This window comes from Capricornis sumatraensis, chromosome 8 (genome assembly GCF_032405125.1).
Source record: "Capricornis sumatraensis isolate serow.1 chromosome 8, serow.2, whole genome shotgun sequence".
Classification (NCBI taxonomy): domain Eukaryota; kingdom Metazoa; phylum Chordata; class Mammalia; order Artiodactyla; family Bovidae; genus Capricornis; species Capricornis sumatraensis.
Genome location: NC_091076.1, coordinates 94,353,951 through 94,371,984, shown reverse-complemented (window position 1 = coordinate 94,371,984; position 18,034 = coordinate 94,353,951). Strand labels below are relative to the sequence as shown.

At 37.0% G+C, this 18,034-nt stretch overlaps 1 protein-coding gene across 3 annotated transcripts in view; it reads left to right on the top strand.

The window, feature by feature from the left end:
- Window positions 1-18,034, top strand: part of GPATCH8 (G-patch domain containing 8) — a 92,641-nt gene that overhangs the window by 42,088 nt on the left and 32,519 nt on the right. For all 3 annotated transcript variants that reach the window (XM_068976265.1, XM_068976264.1, XM_068976266.1), the window contains 2 exons: window positions 6,067-6,134; window positions 7,534-7,620. In XM_068976265.1, coding sequence (XP_068832366.1) covers window positions 6,067-6,134; window positions 7,534-7,620 — 155 coding nt within the window. The remainder of the gene's footprint in view (window positions 1-6,066; window positions 6,135-7,533; window positions 7,621-18,034) is intronic.

The window sequence follows — 18,034 nt, the reverse complement described above, 5'->3', positions numbered from 1 at the left end:
TTAAGACAAGTGTTTAGCAGCATCATAGTGAAATGTTAGAGTTTACAAAGCATCTTCTATTTGTTGTCTGTTTTGATCTACATGCCAGTCCTGAAAGTGGAGATAATGTCTCCATTTTGCTGGAGAGGCTGCAGAGACTCGCGTGCTAGTTGTCTAGAGTGACACAAGTGTTTAGAAGTTACCTCTTACCAGAGAACTGAGATTTTGTAGCCACCTCTAGGTAGTTAGGGACTACCTAGAAAAATATCGAAAGAAAATAAAGGTGAGTTGAGGAGGGTTTGAGGTGTAGGATTAAGGAAGAGCAGTTTAAATGGAACTGGAAAACATTTTGGGTTTAAGAATGATCTTGGAATATTAAGGAATTCTCAGTGTAGTTATGGAATAACTTAATAGTAAGTGAATACAACTCTAAGAAAACATTGGATTGTTGGATATTACAATACCATAGGACTAGCTACTCTATACTATCTACATTTAGCCACTGAGTCGTGTCTGACTCTTTTGTGACCCCATGGACTGTAGCCCACCAAGTTTCTCTGTCCATGGGATTTTCCAGGCAAGAATACTGGAGTGGGTTGCCATTTCCTTCTCCAGAGGATCTTCCTGACCCAGGGATCAAACCTACGTCTCCTGCATTGGCAGGCAGATTCTTTACAACTTAGCCACCAGGGGGTTGTTTTGAGGCCCTGTCAGCTGACAATGAAATAAACATATGTATGCTTAACCAAGAGAAACAAAACAAAACTAACCTTTTCTTAATATATTAGATTGCATGATTAAAATTGAACTATTTTGTCCTAGAAAGTAGCTCTGATTCTTTGGGAAGATGGAAGGATTTTTAGGTCATAGTTTTTTAAACTTCTGTGCCCTTAGGAAAAGAAAAAAACCTGTGCCTGAAAGAAAATCAAAATAACCTGGTTGTTGTATAGATCATTAAACAGTCCGTGGCAAGAATATAGTTAGTTTTTGTAGCACTAGAGAGCTTGGATTCTTTTTTGAGTAGGAATTCTTTAAAAACAAAACAAAACTTAAAAGCCATAGGGTATAATTAATATACTTGATGTTTACTAAGAAAAAGATATCTAAATGATGCTGAAAATATCATCATTTTTATGCTACTAAAGACTGTTATTTTAAGGAGAAATTTGCAGAAGTAAAGCTTTGGTTTGGAAAAATATATACCACTTTTTACCCAGAAAGTATTTCTGAAAGTTATATGTAACCACTGTTTTTTTAAATGAATGAAATTATATTTAAACACACTAACATAATGGCTTCCCTGGTGGCTCAGACGGTAAAGTGTCTGTCTACAATGCTGGAGACCCGGGTTCGATCCCTGGGTTGGGAAGATCCCCTGGAGAAGGAAATGGCAATCCACTCCAGGACTATTGCCTGGAAAATCCCATGGACAGAGGAACCTGGTAGGCTACAGTCCATGGGGTCGCAAAGAGTCTGACACGACGGAGCGACTTCACTATAACATAGCTTACTATAGAGTCTTATTTTGAGTAGTTTTACAAATCAGAGAATAGTCACCATCCTAATTTTGTATTATTCTTGATTTTCACATATATATTTGAGTTGCTTAAAGTAAGAAATAAATTTAAGATGTCAGGTCAGATTCTTGACTTTTATCAATTTAGTGGCCTTTTGGAAGTAAAATTTGTGACTTTTTTGATGGCTTTTATATTTACTTCTGCCTTATCAGGGTCAGTCTTTAAAAACAGTTTTAGACTTCTTTGAAAGTTGTTAGACATTTTAAAGCTTTTTGAACCATACATACATTGGGTCCACAAATGTTATTTTCTACTGCCTCATGCCAGAAGTTTACATTGGTAGGATTATTTTGCCTAATTGTAGATAATTCATGGGGTATAGGACTTTGTTTTAATTACTGTCACAAAAATATGCCCAAAGCCTTCCAGTAGTGCTTGGTATGTAAAAGCAACTCAATAATCATTTGTTGTTGGATGAATCTCAGCAAAGGAACAGGCAGCAGAGGTAAATTGTAGTGTTATCTTATCTGCTGACTATCCAAAAACTGTTTTAATCACTTTGGAAGCCTCTTCATTTCTAATTTGTTTCTGTGGAGAAGTCATGTGTCTTCTGTTTCTGAAATGTGCTGTTTACCAGATTATGGTTGTTCTTCAATATTTTCTCCCCAGTTGTTCTTTTCCTGGAGTTTGTTTTAAAATAGTGTTTGTTTAAAAAATAATAATAATAATTTCTCTACAGTCCAGTTCTTTGGGCCAGTTTTGTAGATTGGAGTATCCTAAAGTGTTTAAAAATCAAGACTGATTAATGGAAGGGCTCATTCTCAGAAACTGTGGCTATAAGCAATCAGTGAATTTTCATATTTGGCCTTATTCTCTCCTGAGTTAAGATAAGTTATAATACCTTTACATTTTAGCAAGAGATGTGACAATAAGTATTTTAACACATGTGCCATTGTAGAAGTAAGCCTACCTTTTAAAATATAGAGTATACAGTACCAGTTGGTCAGTGAAGCCTCATTAAAATTTTTTTCCATCTCTTTAAAAAAATTTTTATTGAGGTGCAGTTGATATAGAATATTATTTTGGTTTCAGGTATACAGCATAATGATTCAATACATATATATATATTTAAAGTTTTTATTTAGAAAATATGAATATCAGTTTTTCCCCTCACATGAATACATTGATAGTGGAATTTTCTGTAAGTAGTATGTTTTTTTCCCACCCTTGTCTGGTCAGCTAGATCACAGTCAGAGTATCTATATATAGATCTTTGGCTGAAGAGGACAGTTTCTTCTAAGGAAAGTATTTAGTGTTCTGGTTGAAGTTTCCTCCTTTGAAATGAAATAAACAACAAAATGTTCTTATTTTAATGAATTTTAAGAAATATTTGTCCCTGTTAAGAGAAACCAAGAATTAAGAGAAACTGGATTTAGTTCAGTTTGTATCAAAAGGAAGTTGAGTTTTCTAGGGGATTATTATAATAGCAAACATTCTTTTGCTATTTACCATTGAAAAGTCATCACTATAGGTTGTTACTCAGGTATTTCACGGTAGTGTTCTTTATGATAGGATTTGTCATTGATCACAAATGAATAAATGAGGGTTGTTTTTTTTTTAATACTGCAGCTTCTCCATGTATGTATTCTTCAGTGTCTTTTCCCAATGGGATTTTCCCTTGGTCTGGAACTTCTAATAATGGGAAAAAATTACTACTTGGCTGAGGCAGCAATGTTACCTTTAAATTGTTTTTAAAGCCAGACTGTTTTCTGAGTGGACTAATTAATTGTAAATGTGACAGGCCTTTTGATGCCAATTTCTCTGGAGTTCCTGGTGTTCTTCAAAGTTTGGCTTTATTGTGTGCAGAAAGAAGGATGTTGGTAGACTTGGGAAGACTTCATTAAAAGGAAACAGAGTTCTGAGGAAGTCTGCCACAAAAGTTGAATTCATTCATAACAGAACTCAAATGTGCATGTTTTCCAAGCACTGAAAATCTAAGGTTATTTTCCAGACCTTTAATTTATTAGAGTGAGGTCTTGATGATCCCCCCCTACGAGACAGTCCTCTTAGAGTTCTTTTAGTGCAGCCAGTGACTTGATAATCACTTGATCTGTCTTTGATGTTATTTCCTTAAGGAACAAGTCCCACCTTGGGCCTTGAGTACTGATTTGAACAGAATGAGTAGTTAAATGAGAGATTGGAAGCGAGAGAGAGTTCTCTCACTTTCTCCCACCTTCCCCCAACCCCTGCATTGTTGTAGAAGAGGTTGTTCATGTTTGTTCTCAAGTAGCAGTACAAAAATCTCACACCCTCATCCAACTGGTATGAAAACAACTGCAGTAGCGCAGTGTCCTTCCTGCATCCCCAGCTGAAATTGGGGGAGGGACAAAGCCCAATTTGTTACTTTATCCCATCCTGTCTGCCTGCTAGAAGGCCTGTTTCCTACCCTAATGGTTTCTGCCTAACAAATGGTGTTTCTTTTTTACAGCATTATGATCCTGGACTTGTTGTGGTGATGGTAAACTTAGCAGTGGTAATTTTTTATTTTCAGACTGAATTACTCCTTTGTCATCAGTGCACCAATATGTTAGGCTTACTTTCTCTGTTGTAGCCTTCATCCTTCTGCTTGGTCTTTTTCATTTTCCTTTCCTTTCCTTATGCAACTTGTCTGATCCTTGTTCATTAAAGGGTAATGTTAAGAAGGGATGTATCTGTTTGTGTTAGAATTGCCAAAAAAAAATCAGTTAAAACATTAAATTCTAATACTATAAAAACTTGATTTCCCCACAATATAATGGGCACTAGCACTTGCTACTGCAATTTATAAATAAAACAAACTTTGACTGCCTTAGAAGGCAAAAGTACTAATGCAGAGTTTATAACAGGGGTTTACAGAGGTAATGAATTTCCACCAAAATTTTCTTGATTCTTAACAAAGCAAATTCTGACAGATCAAAAAAGATATCAAAACAAAAAAAATAACTTTGACATTTCTTTCCAATTCTGTCATTGGACCATTGGTTTTTACCAGTAAATCCCTGATTGAGACGTTATGAAAGTGATATTGCACCTAGGAAGTCATTTTTATAACCTGTCTTAATTTGGTCCTTTTGCTAAAGATTGCAGTCACTGCTTATTTATTATACCATTGGGCAGAAGGTAGTAACACATTTTTATTTTGTTTAACTGGCAGTTTTTGATAGTATCTAAAATAAGGCTGTGTTTTACAACTTTGTTCTCTTTTCTGGTGTGAGGTGTTCTTTATTTACTTAAATTTTTTTAATGTGATAATTATTCTTGATTAGCTTCTTATTGTTTAAAAGCAATAATGGAAGATTGGTGATAAGTAATTAAACTTCTGAATTTGTTTTTCATTTCTTTTTGAAACAAAAATCAATTCCACAAATACAGAGCAACTAGATTCAAGTGGTTGCTGGTCACTTTGGAAACAGTTTTTTTCCCCTCCGGGACTAATCCTAGTCATGGGCATGGCATTTATTGCTTTTTTTTTTTACCCCCCAAATTCAGTTGTGGTCATATCTCAGATTTAGCCTGACAAAATTCAACTTTTAGCCCAAAGGTATAATATATATGTGTGTATAACAACAACAAAAAAATAATTTAAAAAAATTGTTTACACCAGCCTGAGTGAAATGATGAGGGAAGTAAACATTGTGTTTTTTCACTAAAGGTACACAACGGATAAGGTAAGTCCTCTTTTCAGTGGGCTTACATCACAATAAACAGCGCAAGTTGTGATGTAAAACAGCTGTGGTAGTAAAGTGCTTGTCTGCCCCATTTTGCTTTGTTTGGCTGGTTATGAGTGGATTAAATATACATTTTAAAAAATCTCCAGCATAGATCAATTAGTTTAAGTCAATTTTCTTCGCAACTAGTCCTTTTCACAGCTTACTGATTGCCATAGTCAGTGTTAAATCCACTCTGGAAAAATGGGACCTTAGAGCACCAGTTTAAAAGTGAAACTCTGCTTTCCTCAGGGCAACTCACTGTTGCGTTCCTTTAAATTATTTTCACCCCTTCATTTAATTGTAAAGCATCTTTTGAATACAAAGAAATATTAAACACGCTGAGTTGCAGTTATTGAATTTTCCTGTGTCATATTTGAAACTGTGCTCTTCCGATTTAAACCTGTCAGTGACATATTTATTACCAGTTTTAAAAGTGTGTGTGGGAAAATGTCAGTGAACAGTAAGAGTGAAGTGATTTTTGATGGAAAGTTATTTGGGAGTCTTTTTAAAAAGGAATTTCTAGTGTTCTTGATTTTAAACTTCCTGGTGCCATTGCTTAGAAATGCTTTGCATTACTTATTTAATTTTGCTTTAGTAATCTGGACTCATCCCCAACTGGAAGGTCAGCCAAGGTGGTTAGTTGGGCTTAAACTGGAGAGGTAGGTTTGATTGTAAGCTGTGAGAATGGCTTGTGTTTGGTTCACTGTAGCTTTCTGGTCTCTGCACTCCAAGGCAAGATCTCTAACCACCCAAACCCAATGTGTAAAGCGAGCTGTTGGCTTAGCCTTACATCTCACCTTGATTATATGTTCCTCTTACAGGGAGAACAGATCCCATTCCAATCGTCGTCAAATATGATGTCATGGGCATGGGTCGCATGGAAATGGAGGTAAATTGATCTCATTGGTTGACTTGTTGCATGGAGTATTTAAAATGGATACTAATTCCAAAATTCAGGTGTAATATTAATACTTTTGAGGGAAAATTAAAAAACTTATTTTATATTCTCATTTAGTGCTGTCTTTGAGGTAGGTAGGTGGCAAATAATGCCCCTTTTATAAAGAAGTTGAGTGATTGCCCCAGCATTATGCCACAAGATAAGATCAGACTTAAACCCAGGCCCTTACGCTCATTTCAGTAGGTTCAGTAGGCTCTGTAGCTCAAATCTTAAAATATCTGTTGTGGTAGAAGCTTTGCCCCTACAGAGCTGTGTCAGCAACCTCAGATATGCAGATGATACCACTCTAAGGGCAGAAAGTGAAGAGGAACTAAAGAGCCTCTTGATGAAGGTGAAAAGAGGAGAGTGAAAAAGCTGGCTTAAAACTCACATTCAAAAAACTAAGATCATGGCATCCGGTCCTATCACTTCATGGCAAATCGGTAAAAATGGAAACAGCAGCAGATTTTCTTTTCATCGGACAGTGACTGCAGCCATGAAGTTAAGAGTTGCTTGCTCCTTGAAAGGAAAGCTATGACAAATCTAAACAGCATATTAAAAAGAAGAGACATCACTTTGCCAACAAAGGTTCATGTAGTCAAAGCTATAGTTTTTCCTGTAGTCATGTACAGATGTGAGAGTTGGACCATGAAGAAGGCTGCACGCTGAAGAATTGATGCTTTCCAGCTGTGGTAGTGGACTATTGAGAGTCCCTTGAAGAGCACAGAATTCAAACCAGCCAATCCTAAAGGATATCAACCCTGAATATTCATTGGAAGGACTGATGCTGAAGCTCCAATACTTTGGCTACCTGATGTGAAGAGCCAACTCATTGGAAAAGATCCTGATGCTGAGAAAGATTGAGGGCAAAGGGAGAAGGGGGCGACAGAGGATGAAATGGTTGGATGACATCATCAACTCAGTGGACATGAGTTTGAGCAAATTCTGGGAGATAGTGAAGGACAAGGAAGCCTGGCTTGCTGCAATTCTTGGAGGTGCAAAGAGTTGGATAATACTTAGTGACTGAACGACAATAGAGCTGTGTACTACTCTCATCTGTGATACCTTCTTTTCATTGCTTGAAATATTATGCTCCATTTACTGCTAATTCTTTGTCATTGAACACTGAAGTAAAGTCTGTTATCATCAACTATGCCTGTTGGGAACCACCAGCATGAAAGGATTAATGAACTATTTTGCATGTTTTTTTCTCTGTGGTGTCACAATAAAGCAAGAGGTAGTTGAGCAAATTACATATTTTCATATAATACTGTAGTTGTATAAATTACTTTTTTATGGCTAGATGGGAGTACTATGGCAATTAAGTCTAATTATATCTATTTTTGTTAAGCTTGATTATGCTGAAGATGCTACCGAACGGCGCCGTGTCCTAGAAGTAGAAAAAGAAGACACAGAAGAATTGAGGCAAAAGTACAAGGTACTTAAATGAAACCGTTCTTGCATGTGGGGCTTTCACATTGAGATACTCATTTTGGTGAAAACAATCCTTTGACAACAATATTTGTTTGCCATTTGGTATTGACTAGTCTTAGTCCTCAGGTTTCTGTTATTTATTGTTTCTGTTAAAAACTATAGAGATAATAATAACAACCACTTTGTATGTCTGTTGTGGAGATTACATTAGTGTTTGAAAACAATGCCTGAAATACATTAGGTAATAATAGTAAGAATTGATGAGTCCTTTGAGAACTTGATACCTATTGATAAGCCTTTTTTTCCTTTTTTAATGGGTGAGCTGTTTAAAGAATAACAATTGAGAAATTTAGTATCTTCCTTTTTAAGCTGATAGTAATAGAAAACTGTAGCTTAGAATATAAGTTAGCTTTCAAGATGACTCACCAAGGCATACCCCTTCCCTTCTCTACCAGAACAGAAATTAATCACCAGAGACAACTCTAGACCCTAATCAGCTCAGAGATGGGCACCAGAGAGATCTACGTAGCAAACCTTTATCGTGCTGTGTGCTCAGTCGCTGCAGTCATGTCCTACTCTGTGCAACCCCATGGACTGTAGCCTGCTAGACTCCTTTGTCCTTGGGATTCTCCAGGCAAAGATACTGGAGTCTGTTGCCATTTCTTCCTCCAGGGGATCTTCCCAACCCAGGGATTGAACCTGCATCTCATGTCTCCTGCATTAGCAGGCAGGTTCTTTACCACTAGCACCAACAGGGAAGCAAATCTTTACTAACTCACTCTTATCTTCCATTAGTTCCCCCATTTGCTGCTCTAGAAACTTAAAGTCCTTTTCCTTTGTCTTGTCACTTCTCTAAAAAGTTATTGTTATTTTGTTAAGATGCATATAAGCTCAAGTTTTAACCACCCCTTTTGAGTTAGCCATCACTGACTACTCGGATGTGTATGCATGATGCCCCTGGTAATAAATTTCTGATTGTTTTTCTCTTGAAAAAAAAAAAAAGACCAATGTACTTGCTTTTAAAGATGTTTTAGTAAGTTCAGTTTCTACTATGAAATAGGTAAATTTGAAGATAAGAAACAGATTTAGTGAAAACTATCATACAGAAACTGATTTTGCTCTTGGTATTTAAGGTGAGCAGAAAGTAAAGGGATTCATTTTTAAAAACCTGTTCTGCCATTAAAAAACATGTATAAAGCAAAAACTGACCAGAACTGCAAGTAAAATTGTTAAATCTACCACAGTAATGAGAGATTTTAATATACTTCTCTCAGTAATTGATAAAAGTAGAGGAAAGAAATATCTGCAAGGATGTTTGGAAGATTGGAACAACACATTTAACAAATTTCACCTAATGCTTTTATAGAGCTGTGTATCCAATCATTTTGAAAATAGCAACTTTCAAATGTTTGTGAAACAAAACGAAAAAATTTTTTCTACCATGTTTGGTGTCATAAAGTATGAACAAATTTCAGAGAACTAAAATCAAGCTTTTGTGTGTATGTTCTTAGTTTCTCAGTCATGTCCAACACTTTGCGGCCCCACAGACTGTAGCCCTCCAGGCTCCTCATGGAATTTTGCAGTCAGGAATACTGGAGTGGGGTGCCATTTCCTCCTCTAGGGGATCTTCCAGACCCAGGGATCAAACCTGCCTCATGTCTCCTGCATTGGCAGGCGGATTCTTTACCACTAGCACCACCTGGAAAAATCAAGTTATCAAGCTACAAAACAATTAGCTTTTTAAAAAGTTTTTAAAAACCTTTCAAATTAAGATACACATTTCTATTTAACCTGCCAGTAGAAGCAGAAATCACAATAGTAATTGCAAAATATTTTGGACTGAAAGATAGAAATGTTACACATCAAAATTTGTAAGGTAAGCTAAAGCAATATTATATTTTATAGCAAATACATGTCCTTAAATGCTTACCTTAGAAAAAAAGAAAGGCAAGAAATAAATGAAGTAAACATTTCTCTTGGGAAGTTAGCAAAAGAATAGCAAAATAAACTCAAAGAATGTTAAAAAAAATAAGTAATGGAGCTAATGATAAGAACAAAAAAAGAATGAAATAGAAAACAAATATACAACAGATTCAAAGGTTTGTTCTTTGACATACTTGTGGTGATATTAAGAAAGAAAAGATCGTAGAAAACCGATATCAATAATGAAAAGAGAGGATATCATTGTAGATGTGGCAGGCAGTAAAAGGTAAAAATAGTATGGATAACTATGCTTTGAATGTAAAGATAGTTTTAAGTAGACAAATTCTTAAAATATATAACTCCCTAAAATAGACTTGAATAGAAATGGAAAACCTCAGTAATCTTATAATGTGTATAAATTATATAAGTTAAATATGTAGTGAAAAATCTTTCCATACAGCCCAAATAACTTCACTACTACTGAGTTCTATCAAAAATCATAAAAGAAATAACTTCAGCCTTGAACAGCAGTTATTCCTGATCTTCAGGGAATTGAAAATGAAGAAAAAATCCTAGCTCATTTAATGAAAGAGACTAGTACCATAGATCCCCTGGAGAAAGAAATGGCAACTAACTCCAGTATTCTTGCCTGGGAAATCCCATGGACAGAATCCCATGGGGATTACAAAAGAGTCGGACATGACTTAGTGGCTATAAAAAACAACAGAAAGTACCATCTTAAAGATAAATCCTGACAAGGACAGTTAATTATGACATATAACACAAATGCAGATTTTAAAAATTTTTTCTTTATTTTTAAACTTATTTTTAATTGGAGGATAATTGCTTTACAGTGTTGGTTGGTTTCTACCCTACATCAACATGAATCAGCCATAGGTATACATATGTCCTCTCCCTCTTGAACCTCCCTCCTACCTCTCACCCCATCTGACACTCCTCTGGTTTGTCACAAAGCACTAGACTGAGCTCCCTGTGCTGTACAGCAACTCCCCATTAGCTATCTGTTTTACACATGGTGATGTACATCCTAAAGGAAATCAGTCCTGACTGATTGGAAGGACTGATGTTGAAGCTTAAACTCCAATACTTTGGCGACCTGATGCGAAGAGCTAACTCATTTGAAAAGACCCTGATGCTGGGAAAGATTGAAGGTAGGAAGAGAAGGGGATGACAGAGGGTGAGATGGTTGGATGGCATCACTGACTCAATGGACATGAGTTTGAGTGAACTCCAGGAATTGGTGATGGACAGGGAGGCCTGGCATGCTGCAAGTCCATGGGGTCACAAAGAGTCGGACACGACTGAGCAGCTGAACTGAACTGAATGTATATATTTCAGTTTTACTCTCAACTTGTCCCACCCTCTCCTTCCTCCACTGTGTCCATAAGTCTGTTCTCTGTGTCTGAGTTTCTCTCCCTGCCCTGCACATAGGTTACAGATGAAAATCTTAAAATACCAGAACTAATTTAGGATATACCATAACTAAGTTATCCCAGGAATGCAAGATTGATTTAAAGTTAAAATCAGTTTATATAGTCAACCACGTTACATGACTAAAGAGAAAAAATTATGTGATCATCTTAATAGATCATTAATTCATGATCTTGTCCACCTGACCAAGAAAGGACATTTTTTAACCAGATGGAATGCCTACAAAAACTATACAGGAGACATCATACTTAATATTGAAAAGTTGAAAACTTTCCTTTTGAGATAGGGAAACATGACAAGGATGCCTGTTGTCATTGTTTTTATTAAATATTGTGCTCGAAGTCTTAAGTAGCAAGGCAGACACGTAGAAAGAAAGATATAAGATGAAAGGGAGAGACAGCTGTCTTTTGTTTGTAGCTATGATTATGTTCAGAGATATCCAAGAGAATTTACAGATGAGTTACAAATAACAGAGTTTAGCGGGATGCTTGATACAAAATCAAATTTAAATTTGTATATGGACTGTAGCCTGCCAGGCTCCTTTGTCCATGGGATTCTCGAGGCAAGAGTACTGGAGTCGGTAGCCATTTCCTTCTCCAGGGGATCTTTCCCACCCAGGGATTGAACCTGGGTCTCCTGCATTGCAGGCAGATTCTTTATCGTCTGAGCCACCAAGGGGTGGCATTTGTGTATCAACATCAGAGAATTAGAAGCTAGAGATAACAAAATGTCATCAACTGTAATAGCAAACAAGTATATGAAGCATTTGAGTATAGATCTAATGAGATGTGGGAGACTTAAGAGAAAAATTATGAAGCATTATTTTCAATGAAGCATTAAAGAACAATAAATTTTAAAAATGAGATTTTTTATTATGGTCATAAATTAAAAGATCCAATATTGTAAAGGCATTTGTTTTCCCTCAATCTTTCTATATATTCAAATCAGTCATGTAGAAACCACAACAAAATTTTGTATGGAATTTGATAAGCTGATTCCAAAATTTATATGGAAGTGCAAAGGCCCAAGAATAGTCAAAGCATTCTTAAATTATAAGATAGAAAGCTACAGTAATTAAGATGTGATATTGGCACAGGGATAGGCCAATGGAACAGAAAAGAGAGCCCAGATGCAGACCCTTACATATTTGACAACTTGATAAGAGAAAAGTGATATTGCAAATAAGTGGGGGAAAGAATGAATTTTTCAGTAAATGATTCTGAGACAATTGGTTATCCATATGGGAAATAGTGACTTTGAACTTCTGCCCCCATCAGTTCAGTTCAGTTGCTCAGTCGTGTTCGACTCTTTGTGACCCCATGGACAGCAGCATGCCAGGCCTCCCTGTCCATCACCAACTCCTGGGGTTTACTCAAACTCCTATCCATTGAGTCAGTGATGCCAACCAACCATTTCATCCTCTGTCCTCTTCCACTCCCACCCTCAATCCTTCCCAGCATCAGGGTCTTTTCAAATGAGTCAGTTCTTTGCATCAGGTGGCCAAAGTATTGGAGTTTCAGCTTCAACATCAGTCCTTCCAAAGAACATTCAGGGCTGAGTTCCTTTAGGATGGACTGGTTGGATCTCCTTGCAGTCCAAGGGACTCTCAAGAGTCTTCTCCAACACCACAGCTCAAAAGCATCAATTCTTCAGCACTCAGCTTTCTTTATAGTCCAACTGTCAACGTGACTACTGGAAAAACCATAGCTTTGACTAGATGGACCTTTGTTGGCAAAGTAATGTCTCTGCTTTTTAATATGCTGTCTAGGTTGGTCATAACTTTTCTTCCAAGGAGCAAGCGTCTTTTACTTTCATGGCTGCAGTCAACATCTGTAGTGATTTTGAGCCCAAGAAAATGAAGTCTGTCACTGTTTCCATTGTCTCCCCATCTGTTTGCCACGAAATGATGGGACCAGATGCTATAATCTTACTTTTCTGAATTTTGAGATTTAAGCCAACTTTTTCACTCTCCTCTTTCACTTTCATCAAGAGACTTTAGTTCTTCCTCGCTTTCTGCCATAAGGGTGGTATCATCTGCATTTCTGAGGTTATTGATATTTCTCCCGGAATCTTGATTCCAGCTTGTGCTTCATCCAGCCCAGCATTTCTCATGATGTACTCTCCATATAAGTTAAATAAGCAGGGTGACATTATACAGCCTTGACGAACTCCTTTCCCGATTTGGGATCAGTCTGTTGTTCCATGTCCCCTTGTAACTTGCTTACTGACCTGCATTCAGATTTCTCAAGAGGCAGGTCAGGTGGTCTGGTATTCCCATCTCTTTAAGAATTTTCCACAGTTTGTTGTGATCCACACAGTCAAAGGCTTTGGCACAGTCAATAAAGCAGAAGTAGATGTTTTTCTGGAACTCTTGCTTTTTTGATGATCCAGTGGATGTTGGCAATTTGATCTCTGGTTCCTCTGCCTTTTCTAAATCCAACTTGAACATCTGGAAGTTCACGGTTCATGTACTGTTGAAGCCTAGCTTGGAGAATTTTGAGCATTACTTTGTTAGTGTGTGAGATGAGTGCAGTTGTGCAGTAGTTTGAACATTCTTTGGCATTGCCTTTCTTTGGGATTAGGATGAAAACTGACCTTTTCTAGTCTGGCCATTGCTAAGTTTTCCAAATTTGCTGGCATATTGAGTGCAGCACTTTCACAGCATCATCTTTTAGGATGAAATAGCTCAACTGGAATTCCATCACCTCCACTAGCTTTGTTTGTAGTGATGCTTCCTAAGGCCTACTTGACTTCACATTCCAAGATGTCTGGCTCTAGGTGAGTGATCATACTATTGTGATTATCTGGGTCATGAAGGTCTTTTTTGTATAGTTCTTCTGTGTATTCTTGCCACTTCTTAATATCTTCTGCTTCTGTTAGGTCCATACCATTTCTGTCCTTTATTGTGCCCATCTTTGCATGAAATGTTCCCTTGGTATCTTTAATTTTCTTGAAGAGATCTCTGCTGCTGCTGCTGCTAAGTCGCTTCAGTCGTGTCCGACTCTGTGCGACCCCATAGACGTCAGCCCACCAGGCTCCCCCGCCCCTGGGATTCTCCAAGCAAGAACACTGGAGTGGGTTGTCATTTCCTTCTCCAATTCATGAAAGTGAAAGGGAAGTCGCTCAGTCGTGTCCGACTGTTAGCAACCCCATGGACCGCAGCCTACCAGGCTCCTCCATCCATGGGATTTTCCAGGCAAGAGTACTGGAGTGAGTTGCCACTGCCTAGTCTTTCCCATTCTGTTGTTTTCCTCTATTTGCACTGATCACTGAGGAAGGCTTTCCTATCTCTCCTTGCTATTCTTTGGAACTCTGCATTCAGATGGGTATATCTTTCCTTTTCTCCTTTGTTTTTTGCTTCTCTTCTTTTCTCAGCTATTTGTAAGGCCTCCTCAGGCAGCCATTTTGCTTTTTTGCATTTCTTTTTCTTGGGGATGGTCTTGCTCACTGTCTCCTGTACAGTGTCACGAACCTCCGTCCATAGTTCTTGAGGCACTCTATCAGATCTAATCCCTTGAATCTATTTCTCACTTCCCACTGTATAATCAAGGGATGTGATTTAGGTCATACCTGAATGGTCTAGTGGTTTTCCCCACTTTCTTCAATTTAAGTCTGAAGTTGGCAATAAGGAATTCATAATCTGAGCCACAGTTAGCTCCCAGTCTTGTTTTTGTTGACTGTGTAGAGCTTCTCCATCTTTGGCTGCAAAAAATATAATCAGTCTGATTTTGGTTTTGGCTATCTGGTGATGCCCATGTGTTGTAGAGTCTTCTCTTGTATTTTTGGAAGAGGCTGTACTCCCATATGTACAGTAATCAACTACAGGTGGATTAAAGATTTAAATCTAAAAGGGAAAAACATAGAGTTTAGAAGACATTATAGAAGATTTTCTCTTCTAGTTGTACCTAATTTATCATTTACTTACTGTAATTTCAGTGATACTTTATAATGAAAATTGTTGAGCATACAGGAAAATTGAAAGATCTGTACACTGAATACTTATATACCTACCATGTATATTCTAAAATTAATATTTATAAATAGTTTTATTATATTTCAGTGACCTCTTTAAAAACAACTGTATTGAAAATCAGTGCCTTTTAAAATATCTTTTTGATTCTTTTCCCCCAGAGTTGCCAATTTTTTGGAAAACAAAACTTGCCTTTTGGTTACTATTTCTATCTTTTTTTTCCTTAAAACATTCTAAATTTTCTTATTTTATAATTTCTTTCAAGTCTCTATTATGTGTAGTACTTCATTAATGTTTTTGTAATTTGCTGCTTGTAACTTTCTCATAGTGATTTGTTTCCTTGTGTAGTTTGCAATTTTGATGGTTATCTCATTTGATACACTATTGGGAATAGAAACATTTTAGAGAATGCATTTTTATTGTTTTTCAAGTAAAAGTTATCAAGTACTAATACATGAAATATCTGAGTAGTACACAGCCTCATTAAATTATCTATTATATTTTGAGACCCTTTCTCTCCTGACCAAGAAATTATTTCACTTTTGAACTCTTTGTGGAGATAGAACAGGAATTACTTATTCTCATTTTATTGATCACATTTTTTTTTAACTCAGAAATTTTATCAACTTTGAATTATACGGCTCCTGAAACCCTCTCCGTTTCTTGATGTTTTCACTCCTTTATTTCATAGTTGTTCTTCACCTTCACATGACCTTGGAACCTTGACTTTAGTAACTTAGCCACTCCTTAATTTATAGGTCTTGAACACCACAGATTGATTTTTTTCCTTCTCTCAACACTTCAGTTCCAGCTTCCTTTCTTCCCAGTCCTTTTTGTCATGTCTGCTTACCAAGAACCTATCTCCACTTAGTACAAATACTTGCATCATTCATTTCTACATCATTGCAGTAGTGTAGTCTGGAACTGGTGCCAGCTCAGTGGACTCTCAGAACTGTCAAGGAATCCTTTCATGCGTTATCTTCCTCTTAGTCTGTTCAGCTGTCATTCTCAAACATTGATCCTTAAGCTCTCACCTTCCCTCAGCTACCCTTGTCCTTCTTGCATCTTTTCTTACTCATAGTAGGAAGCATAGAGACAATTTAGACTATCAAATGAGAGTGCCGCCTTCTACCTATAAATCTGCCATCAAACTTTGGTCTATCTGTTCCCATCCTTAAATGTTTTTCCCTGGTTTCATGGTTTGTCAAATGAAGTTCCTACCTACATCTGAATTCTGGATCCTAATCCTCTCTGTCTTAGCAAGAAGTTTACATCTTTTTTCTTGAGTTGACAAACTCACTCATTCATTTCCTATCACCAGTAAACATTCTCACACATTCTTAGGGGAAAGGAACCACTAAAACCAAAATAAACTTCCCTCTATTGACTCTTCCCTGGTGGCTCAGACGGTAAAGTGTCTGTCTACAATGTGAGAGACCTGGGTTCAACCCTGGGTTGGGAAGATTCCCTGGAGAAGGAAATGGCAACCCACTCCAGTCCTCTTGCCTTGAAAACCCCATGGACGGAGGAGCTTGGTGCAGGCTACTGTCCATGGGGTCGCAAAGAGTCGGGCACGACTGAGCGACTTCACTTCACTTATTGACTCTTAGTCACTGCAGCTACTATTTTTGAAAAAATAGTCTACACTCACTGCTTTCTGTTCTTGTTGTGTGTGTATGAAAGTTGTACATAGTTTTAAACCCAAATAGCTCTACCACACTTTTAATGGGGGGAAAAAATGCTGTCCTATTTTGATACCCTTAGCATCAATATTGATAAGATATTTAGCAAATATGTGGAAGATATAAAAAGCAACTATAGACACTTACGTTTAACACCGCTCTATTTAAGAAAAAGAATGTTATCAATAACTTTATGATCCCGTCCCATTTCTTTCGTCTTCCCGAGGTAAGCACTATTCTGAATTTCGTGTTTATCATTCAGTTATGTTTTTTCAGGTAGATACTTTTTGCTGCTGTTCACCCATATGTAATATATAGTTTAGTAACTTAGCATATTCACAGTGTTGTACAACCATCCCCATTAATTCTAGAACATTTACTTTACTCCCAAAAGAAACCGTGTACTCGTCAGCAGTCACTCCTCATTCTTCCCCCACCCCACCAGTTCTCCCTCCCCTGGCAACCACTTTTTGTCACTATAGATTGGCCTATTCTGATCATTTCATGTAAATTATTAATAAATCAGTCAATGTGTGGCTTTTTGTATCTGACTTCTTTTACTTAGCATAATGTTTCCCAAGTTCATCCATGTAAATAAATAGTATGTATCAAAACTTATCCCTTTTTAGGACTGAATAATATTGCATTGTATGAGTATACTACAGTTTGTTTAGTTATTCATCAATTAATGGTCATATGAGTTGTTTCCACTTTTTGGCTATTGTGATAATGCTGCTTTGAACATCTTGTGCAAGTTTTTGGGTGAATATATTTTTCAGTTCTCTTTTGTGTATACCTAGGAATGAAATTGCTAGTTAAATGGTAAGTCAGTGTTTAACTTTTTAAGGAACCACCACTCTTTTCCACAAATGGTTGTACCATTTTGCATTCCCACCAGGACTATATGAGAGTTACAATTTCTTTACATTCTCATCAACACTAGTTTTCTTTTTTATTATAGTCATTGTAGTAGGTATGAAGTAGCAGTATCTTCTTGTGGTTTTGGTTGAGCACCTTTTCATGTGGTTATTGACGTTTTAATGATATTTTTTTGAGAAATGTCTATTCAGATCTTTCGCACAATTAAAAAAAAATGGTATTTCTTAAAATTAAAAAAAATTTAATTTGTTTTATTTTTGGCTGTGCTGGGTATGAATGGGGGCTACTCTGTAGTTGTGATGAAAGGGCTCCTCATTGTGGTGGCTTCTCTTGTTGTGAAGCACCAGCTCTAGGGTGTGTGGGCTTCAGTAGTTGTGCCACACAGGCTTAGTTGCCCCATGCTATGTGGAATCTGCCCAGACCAGGGATCAAATCTGTGTTGCCTGCATTGGCAGGAGGATTATTTACCATTGGACTACCAGGGAAGTCTGTCTTTTGACTATGTTTTATTA